The following is a 10,386-nucleotide window of genomic DNA, read 5'->3' as shown; positions in this document are numbered from 1 at the left end:
CACACCCGCCGAACATCGTACGATGCTCGGCGGGTTTTCAAACATGTTTGTAAGTTTAAAGTTGTGCAACCTTATAGTAGTAGAGGTCGCATGGCTTCCACACACCTTACGATAATCGTACGATCGCGGGATTTCCCGCGATTATCGCAAGGTGTATGGGGACCTTAAGGGGAACTTTTAACCATTTAACCGTCAGGTGTAAGGGGAACTTTTTTTTAACATAACATTGGCTTTAAACGTCCCCTTTATGAGTAGCAGCACTTCATGTGCAAACTCCCCACTTCTTCTATGTAATTCATGTCACTGAGCAGAAATTACACAAACAATGCTCTGACTGAGAACTTCACACGTATTTGCATCAGTCTTAACTTGCTGACACACACATGTAAACATATCACGCCGCACACTCCATGCTCTGTACACCGCTCCTTCGCCTATTTCCTCTGCCACCCAGCACTCACACGGCCACGTGACCATTGACCATAAACAGTGCCAGGGCGCTGTGCACCCTAGGACTCGTAGTCCGGCCGTTCATCACCCTCTGGCATTTCTCCGCATGGAGAAACTACAACTCCTCCCAGCATGCCCCGCGAGGTACATGGTGTCACATGGTGAAAGAGGGCAGCTGATTGAAATGATGACACTGTAGTGAGGTGTAGAGGAGGGGCCTCGGGCAGCACTCTTCCTCCCTTTCTGAATTAGATGTCAATAAGGGAGATCATTAGGCAGCAAGCCCCATCTGACAGCTGGCCAGCCCAAATTAGCCTGTGACTCTACAAATCTCCACCTGTCCCCTTGTTATTGCCTGTGTCTGCAATAACACCAGGAGAGCCTGTTACAGTGAAACATGCTGAACTTGTGACAGTGGTTCCCCTGGCACTCACTCTGCTGGCTGGAGGCATTTAGTATAGAACTCGGTCACTGGACTGGGGGACTTGAGGATTATTAGGGGTGTACCCAGGAGATCTCTTCCCATTAGATGCCCAGGTAACAGATCCAAGTGGGTTCTCCTTCCGGGAGTTCTTTCACTTTCGGAAGATTTCGGTGCTTGTGAGTGCCATCCCCATTACAGGCATGAGACATGGCGTCTGTCAAGGTGGCAGTGCGAGTCCGGCCGATGAACCGCAGGTAAGAAGTCCACTGGTGTGCTGGAGGTAAAAAGTAATTGTGGTTTGTGTGTGATTTCTATATAATGATGGTTTGCTGTAAGTATCAGATATGTAATTATTAGGGGTGTGCCCACTTATAATGTATTTTTTAATTATGGGTGAAACACAGAGGATGGCACCTTACCCGCTAGTAGCTTATTGAGGTCTATATGCCCAATGGGCCAACTCTGCGTCACCGGCCATGGCATTGCCTGTTCCCTGCATCCAGCAGTGCATGTAGGACCAAGGAAGTTGGGGCACCTTGGAACCCGGGTTCAGGGATCTCACTGCTGGAGAATCCTTCAGGGCATTCAGCTCTTCAATATCTACCCAGTACTGAAATGTCTGTTTATTTGCTGTCTATACATGTAATGATATAGAACGGGGCAACAGGTCTTTTCAACGTCGTCTTCTTCTTCTTTTTTTTTTTTATTCTTTTAAATCATTATTTAGATCTGTTAGATTGTAAGCCCTCAGGGGCAAGGCCCTCCTTACCATCTTCTCTTGAATTGTGTTGTGATTGTAATGTCTTCCGTATTATAGTAGTAGTAATAATTGAATGGTAATGCAGGCAGCTCAAGGCTGGTGGGAGGGGTCAGCAGGGTGGTTTACATGAAACATCCTGAAAACATCACAGGACCCTGCCTCTGTGCTTCTTTCAAAAGCTCTCAGCCTTGATACAAGCAGTGGAGGAGTTAAGCAAATCAAAATCCCTTGATGGGGGATGTTCATCTGGAGGAGTGTGTGTTCCAAGGTTGGATGCATTTGCATGCAGACAGTCTAAAGCTGGCCATACACCTATAACTTATCTGCAGATTTTCTATGGTCACATGGAAAAAGTGCAACAGATTCCTCCATCTGAGCTAAACTGTGTGGATGGAGGAATCTCCCACTGGGCCAAGCCTCAGTATCTTGCTAGTCGGCCCCGCTGGCTCTCAAAATACCTGAACAGTCTGATTGGATGCAGGCATTGTTCAGGTACTTTGAGAGTCATTCGGGACGACTAGCAAGATACTGAAGCTTGGCCCAGTGGGAGATTCCTCCATCCACACAGTTTAGCGTAGATGGAGGAATCTGTTGCACTTTTTCCATCTGACCGTAGAAAATCTGCAGATAATCTATAGATGTATGACCAGCTTTAAGTAACGTCCACATGTGATGCTGAGCTTCCATAATTGGTAAAACTGAAATCAAATGACTGAACGAGGCAGGCAAGAGACAGTCATGTTGGGGAGTAAAGAGCTATATGTTGCTGGACGTCTTCCAGCCAGGAAATGAGGCGGGCTCTATCTTATTGCTGCAGCTTCCAATGCACATTGTGAGAGGATCGCAGTGTACAGTGAAATCAGAGCAAGTAATTTCAGTCCAGGAGAGGAGCCGGTACAACTGTGCAAGAGGGAAGGTGAGGGTGAAGTCATCAAATCGGCCATTTACTGTTCTTTTATTGAGTGTATTGTTCCATGTATGGGTAGATTCAGATGGATTTGCCCCTTAAAGCTGGACTCTGGGGTAAAACCCCTTCCTCTTGCGGCAGGTCCCCCTCCACACTGCTTGTTTCCCCCGGAGGATGATGTATGAGATTATATACTGACATTATTCCTCACTCCTCCAGGCTTCCTGCGTGCTGTAAGACCGGTCCCCCCAAAGCGCTCCTCTTCACTGCCTGACTGGTCTCAGCTCTCTATTGGTCATCCCGTACAATGCGGAACTACGTTCCTGTATTGTACTTGCGGTCGCCGAGGGCTCACCTACAATCCAGGACGTCGGAGAGCGCCAGCTGCCACAGAACGAGGAATAATGTAAGGACATTAATTATTCATCATCCTTTAGGCCAGAGGTTGGCAGACTCTGGCCCTCCAGCTGCGTTCAAAACTACAAAACCCATCATGCAGCTGTCTCTGGAAGTCATGCCCGTGGTCAGAGTTTGGCAATGCCTCAATGGATTTGTAGTTGCACCACAGCTGGAGGGCCTCTGCTACCTCTGCTCTAGGCAAAAACAGCCACATGTGACTATGCTGATTGGCCCAGCACTGTCCTATAGAGTGAGTCACATGTTCCCCCGTACCAGGCCTTCAGCTCCCATACCTCTCAGCTTCATTCTTAAGATCCCGGGACTGAACGGAGGGAAGTAGAGGTAGGTATATGTTAGGGGTATATAGGGGATAAATATGGATCAGTTAGTCTCTTCCCATAGCAACCAGTAACAGTTTTAGTTTCATTTTCCCAGCGAAGAACAGACATTATGACACAAAGATGGTTGCTATTGGAAACAGCCCTGTTTTTTCTTTGGCCCAGTTTGTAGAAACGGACCACACTGTCATTTGACAATCAGACTCTGTATGGTATACAAGTGATCACAGCACAAAAATCTCAGGGTCAATCTCAATCTTGTGTTTTGGTGGTAAAATTAGTTATTTAGAAAATATATGGGGAGTTCCCTCTTGTTTTCTGTCCATTGTCCATGCAGAACCCGGTTCATTAGTGATGTGCGTGGGTTTGGTGGGAGCACTAGTGTGTGCAAAACTGTCAGCGACACATTCCTCCCCCAGCCAAATCAATTGGTGCCAGGGCATTTCCCACTCCACAGCTACACGTAACAAAGGAGCGGAGAATGCCCTGACCACTACTGATTGGGCTGAGAGGGGGGGGTGTCGCTGACCGTTTTGCGAGGCGAACTCTAGCAAACTGGATTCTCGCCTAGCTCACGCACATCACTATTCACTACCTGTATAGTGCTTGTGCCTAATGGAACGGAGCGCTGATCATAAACCCGTGTATATTGGTGGGAGGTATTGGGATAACTGAAGTTCCATTCTGCGGTCTGTGTCTATTGAGGAATGTCCCCAGGATAATGTGTACACAAAAGGGAAAACAAATAACAGCTGAGAGTTGTAAACTGGTTTAACAGACACTGGAGCCAACATGTAACACTAGTTTGAAGAGCAATGTGTACAGCAAGCTTTTAGGGCCCATTCACACTTGGGCATTCCATGTGTTACAGCAGATTATGAATAGGCTGGCAATACATTCCAACATATGAAAAAGGGACATGACCCCTTGTAAGCAATGCATTACACCACAATGCACAATATGTGCGTTATGTTCTGCCGTGCATCGAACATTGCACTATACAGAATGGGCTTTGATGGGACAGAGTGGCTTCCGCGTCTTGCTGCAATATATGCTACTAACACATCTGCTTTTACTACATAGTGTTTAAGGAGTGCTGGCTTCACATTTATAGGGTGCCACTGTTGACCATACACCAACTACACATCAGCTAACTGTGTAGTTGGTGCATGGCATATTGACATATGACATATTCACATCACTTAACATGCCCAGCGCTCTCTTTCCACTACTAAATATTTGCCCCAGACTACATGGAGCCAAGGCGCATTGGAATTTGATTTAATTTTGGATAGAGTGGGAAAGGATTAGGAATCTTGTTAGGGTTTACTAGGGTCAGAGGCGCCTCTGGAGAAATTTCCATAGTCATAGTTCCTGTCTAGTAAAAAGGTTGTCCCCATAGACAGGAAGTGAGAGGAAATCTCTAACCGCAACACAGACAGAAGAAAATACTTTATATAAGTAAGGGAATGCTAGAACCCCATTCAGCTTTTTGTGTGTTTCCCTTTTGCAGATTTCCCCTCTCTTCCTGTTTGATAAAAGGTTGTTCCCAAAACAGAAAGTGAGGGGAAATCTCTCTAATGTATCTCTGGATAGCAGTAAGACTGACAGGGGGCATAACCTTCTTCCACATGTAGAGCTGCAGCTAACGATTATTTTCAAAATCGATTAGTTAGCCGATTTATTAAGTTCGATTAATCGGATAAAAAATAAAATACATTTTAAAAAATGGCTCCAGTGATGGGACTACTAGTTTGTATTGAGATTGCAGTCCATCACAGGAGCAAGCTTGGAGCGGGGAAGTAAAAAAGGAAATAAAGTGTGGCGTGCAATATACAGTGTATAATGTATTGCTGGGATATGTATTCCTCTATAGCTGATGGTACATTGCTCTGTATAATATACAGCACAATGTACCATCAGCTATAGAGAAATACAAATCCCAGCAATACATTATAGAGCACCATGTGTGGGAAAGTGCAGACTTACCTGATCAGTCTTCCAGCAACTTGTTTCTGAGATCGGGCCTGTCTATTGTCAGGTGTCATCCCCCCCACACCTGCTCCTCCTTACTTCTTCTTCCCGCGTCCCTGTGCCGATCGTGGATTTCGGCGCGCGGTGAGCGTGAGGCAGGGAGGGGGTGCGGTGTGTGGAGCGTGGATGCGGGCAGGTCTGGCAGCGGCGAGCGTGAGGCAGGGAGGGGGTGCGGTGTGTGGAGCATGGATGCGGGCAGGTCTGGCAGCGGCGAGCGTGAGGTGGGGAGGAGGTGTGGCATGCAGCGTGTGTGGAGCCGTGAACAGGGCCAGCCAATCAAAAGCCGATTAATCGATGATTGAAAAAGTTGACAACTTTTTCAATCATCGATTATGTCGATTAGTTGTTGCAGCCCTATCCACATGTAAAGAAAAAACAACAACACACATTTAGGAATGCACCGATACTACTATCTGTGCTGATACTGAGTATTACGAGTACTCGCTCAAATATTCCGATACTGGAACTTCTGGTCAGAGGAAAATTTCCCCTTCACGGCAGTGCCATAGGGGAACATGGAGCCGGCTTCCTGGGCACTCAGGAAGCCGGGTGGCGAGTAATTACCTGCCTCCCAGCTTCCTGATTGGCCAGGAAGCCGGCTCCTTGCTGATAGGCTGGGAAGCCGTCTTCCCGGCCAATCGGCATCGAGCGGGCCGAACAGCATGGATATCAGTGCTTCTGTACCTGATGCCGGGTCATTACTCGCCGCTTGGCTTCCTGATTGGCCGGGAAGCCGGTTTCCCGGCCAATCATAATCAAGCCGGCCAAACAATGCCGACCGGCTTCCTGATTGCTTGGGAAGCCTGCTCCATGCCAGCAGAAGCACCAGTATCGGTCCTCGGTATCGGCGAGTACCGAAAGCAAAATATCGGTACTAGATACAGAAAAAACGATATCGGTGCATCCCTAGCTGAAATTACGCACAGGGATTTGTAGTTTTATACACCAGCATTGTACCTCAGAGTGGAATCCCTGTATCCAGCTCAGAAATTTTCAGCAGAAAATAACAAACCTTGTCTACTGTGATATGGTCCTAAAGCAGATCATAGGTATAAAACGTTGGATGCTACTTGTACTTTGGCCAGCTATATATTTTCTGATAAAAATGTCCACAGATGCACTGTTATAATACAGGAGGAAGTGGCCTGAACGAGAACCATTACTCGCTTTCACCATTCACACTAAATGCTTGGGGGATTTTCACCTGCTGGACTATTGCACCCATTGCTGTCCGAGTATGCAAACAGTAACTGCAGCTGATTGGCTTCCTTCACTGTTAACCCAACAGTTTTCGGCCCGGCTCCGTTAACAAAAGTCTATTGAAAAATTGGTGTCCTGAGGACTGGTGTAGCAGCAGGAGAGGTGGCGGAAGCACATGTCCAGAGAATGAATGATACAAAAGCAAAGCAATCTCTTCATTGCAGATCCTCAGATACAGCTTCCTCTCTAGCAAGGAAATCATTGAACAACACATTAGTGACATCACCAAATCTCCTGAGACTTGCAGTCAGAGTCAGCAGTACCTGAGGTCTCAAACTGCAGGTATACACCTATATAATAGAAGTGCGGTGGCACAGTCACATACCAGGGCGTACACTGCTATTTTTCAGGAGAAATTCAGGCAAATGGGAGATTTCTCAGGGTACTGCTTGGACACAATTACCATTTTCAGATATTCCTGATAAAGCTGACCATACACCTATAGATTTTCTATGGTCAGATGGGAAAAGTGCAATAGATTCCTCCATCTACGCTAAACTGTGTGAATGGAGGAATCTCCCACTGGGCCAAGCTACAGTATCTTGCTAGTCGGGCTCTCTGGCTCTCAAAATACTTGAACAGTCTGATTGGAGGCAGGTATTTTGAGAGCCAGCGGGGCCGACTAGCAAGATACTGAAGCTTGGCCCAGTGGGAGATTCCTCCATCCAAATAGTTTAGTGTAGATGGAGGAATCTGTTGCACTTTTCCCATCTGACCACAGAAAATCTGCAGAAAATCTATAGGTGTGTGGCCAGCTTTACATGGCAAATGTTCACTTTTTTATGTTCAGGCCCACTATAAGCAACAGCTGTATATTGCGTGTTCAAGTTAAAGTCAAATACATCCTGTGAATGTTACATGTTCATGGCTGACTGATTCTGTCTTCAGCCATGTATGAGACCATTTCCTCATGCAAATAATTAACTTCATTTGACATAATGCTACCTAGTCAGGCTTCATGCACACAACATTCGAGGCTGTGACTGAGCATTGCTGTGGAAATAATCTCTGGATTTTTGCGGCAGGTAACCCAGGTGTGTCCGTATAGAAGTGGCCACTGTGCCTGTTCAAGTTAATGACATGGTGACAGTGGCCATGGCTGTCTTCAACTAATTCTACATGGAACCGTTACCTGTGGATCAGAAGAGATCATTGCCCCTCTTTGTATCCAGGACAAGCATCCCTTCTGATCCATAGGTAATTGTTCCATGTAGGATTACATGTGGACAGCCACAAACCGATTCAGCTGCTGTCGGCTCGTCATTCCCTGAATGGGCACAGTGGCCACATCTATACAGATACACCTGGGTTTCCTGCCGCAAAAATTTGCAGTTTCTTGACATGGCAATCTCCAGGGGCATGCATGAGGCCTAACATGATGGCAAGAGTTTTCTATGTGCTTTTAGAAGCAACATCTACGCCAATTTGGTAAAGCCTTCCTAGTCAAACATGGTGACTGGATTCAGTTTACTCACTGGACAGAGTGTGCCAGCTGAGGGAACCGTCTGGGCATTCACCTTGTACTTTTGGCTGTTCTGCTCACTCGGTGAATTCCAGCATGTTCTCATGCTGTGCAATACTCTGAGACTGCAAAGAATCGTCTGAAAAATGCTGCAGTCCTGCCTACAAGCACTGAAAAAGAACAAGAGTGTTATGTCGATTGCATTATGTAGAATTTAAAGTAAAAAAAATCCTGGGAGGCAGGGTTTTTTGGCAGCAAATTTTTCTTTTTACACTATAAGGCACACATACCATGCAGTGTACACATTCCGCTCATTCACAGCATCTCTAAGATGCCATGAATGGCCCTGGTGCCGGGGTGGATGCAACTCCTGTGCGAAAATGCAAGTTACATCATTAGTGGTCACCCAATGGCCCACAGGCGCGGCTGTGCGTGGCAGCTGCATCATCTAATCACTGATCCTTTGACAGGTTCTGTGAATGAGGAAGTTACAATTCCCGTCTGCCACTGCACTTGTAGTTCATTGACATTTCCTCATATCCCTGTTACTAAATGTCAGTAACAGAACGGGATGGGAGGGAGAATCCACTGATTCTGGTTGCAATGCTTTGTTGGCATTTAATGCAAAAAAATAATACATTTCTTTTTTGAATATGTGTGCATTTTATTAATTTTTTGTTCAGGTGGAAATGACCTATAAGGTAAACAGAGTAGCTTGCAAAGAATGTGGACCTTAAACTATAGGAAGAAATAAATTGAGAGGCGCAGCATTAAAAATGAAAGTAGTACTAAACCATCCACTTTTTTCTAAATATATGCATTCTAAAAAGACAATTAAAGTGATATTAAAGTCACAAGGCTTTTATTCTATTTCATATGCTGATGAAATCACTTACAATGGATGCTGCCCATTGTTTTTGGTAGGTTCACACTAGCAGCTGTGCTCAACTGCACGGCTGCTGGTGTCTAAGTCCCTGGACAGTGCCGATGCGCTTGATCGAGCTACCTTTCTTTTTAGAACTTACGAAATGTACCAAGGGACATTTCATCCAGTTCTATGGGCTCACTGCGGTGCGCTTAAAAAAACAAAAAACCCCCCCCCCCCCCCCCCCCAAAAAAAAACAAAACCTATATGCCATACTTTTTTTAAATGCACACCGCTGGAAAGCAATGGTGTGAACCAAGCCCATCTATGACAAGGCAGATTGCTTTGCCTTGCGTTCAGATTGCACTGGAAAATAAACGGCCAGCGCAGCCCGAGCACAGATGGTGTGAACCGGCCCCCAGAGTGGCTCTTTTCCCTTGCACGGTCTCATGGAGCCACCCTTGTGTGTGCTAGTAAGCTTCTCCAAGCTAGCAGATGGACAGTTGGTGAAAAGTATGCTGTCCTTGGTGATCTTGTACTCAGCAGGATGTTCAGGGAGCCAGAGCTGAGAGAGTTGGTGCTGTTAAGGAATACGATGACTGTAAGTACTCGGGCAGAAATCTAAAGAAATACTTTAATGGGCAATGCATATTTGTTTGATCTGGATTTATTATTGAAAAAAAAAAAGATTGAGCATTTAATAATACTTTAAACATTCCTCAGTCAACACTTACATTCTTTTTGGTTCAATTCTGTGGCTCTGGGTCCCAAGGCATTGATTTCAGGTATGGAAAGCTGCTGTCAGTCACTCACTTGGAGGAGAAAAAGGGGAGGGGCTTGGGATGGGACTATCTGTTCGAATGCATGCTAGAGAATCCTGTGTATTGGCAGCCAGGAGCGCGCATGCAAAGGTATCTCCGTGGCAGCTTGTAAGGTGACTGAACTAGGGCTGTAACAACTAATCGACATAATCGATGATTGAAAAAGTTGTCAACTTTTTCAATCATCGATTAATCGGCTTCCGATTGGTTGGCCCTGTTCACGGCTCCACATGCTGCACGCCTCACCTCCTCCTCCCCACCTCATGTTTGCCTCTGCCAGACCCGCCCGCATCCACACACCGCACCTCCTCCCTGCCTCACGCTCACCGCCCGCCCAAATCCACGATCGGCACAGGGACGCGGGGAAAAGAAGTAAGGAGGTTATATATATATTATATATTATACAGCGCAATGTACCATCAGCTATAGAGGAATACAAATCCCAGCAATACATTATACACTAGGATTTGTTGTATTCCTATATAGCTGCTGGTATTCCACATTGCGCTGTATAGAGGACTACAAATCAAGGAATACCACAGCGCAATGCAGAATACCACCAGCTATAGAGGAGTACAACAAATACCAGCAATAATACATTATACAGTGGTGCAATGCCGAATACCGCCAGCTATAATGTACTATTGCTGTGATTTGTTGTACTCT

General features: G+C 46.0%; 1 protein-coding gene across 1 annotated transcript in view; it reads left to right on the top strand.

The window, feature by feature from the left end:
- The first annotated feature begins 925 nt into the window (after nt 1-925).
- KIF16B (kinesin family member 16B) overlaps nt 926-10,386 on the top strand; it is a 264,485-nt gene continuing 255,024 nt past the window's right edge. The window contains exon 1 of the mRNA XM_018564217.1: nt 926-1,128. Coding sequence (XP_018419719.1) covers nt 1,082-1,128 — 47 coding nt within the window. The 5' untranslated portion in view covers nt 926-1,081. The remainder of the gene's footprint in view (nt 1,129-10,386) is intronic.

The sequence above is a fragment of the Nanorana parkeri genome, unplaced genomic scaffold (genome assembly GCF_000935625.1).
Source record: "Nanorana parkeri isolate BGI_ZX_2015 unplaced genomic scaffold, ASM93562v1 scaffold737, whole genome shotgun sequence".
Classification (NCBI taxonomy): domain Eukaryota; kingdom Metazoa; phylum Chordata; class Amphibia; order Anura; family Dicroglossidae; genus Nanorana; species Nanorana parkeri.
This window is presented reverse-complemented; position numbering and strand designations above follow the sequence as displayed.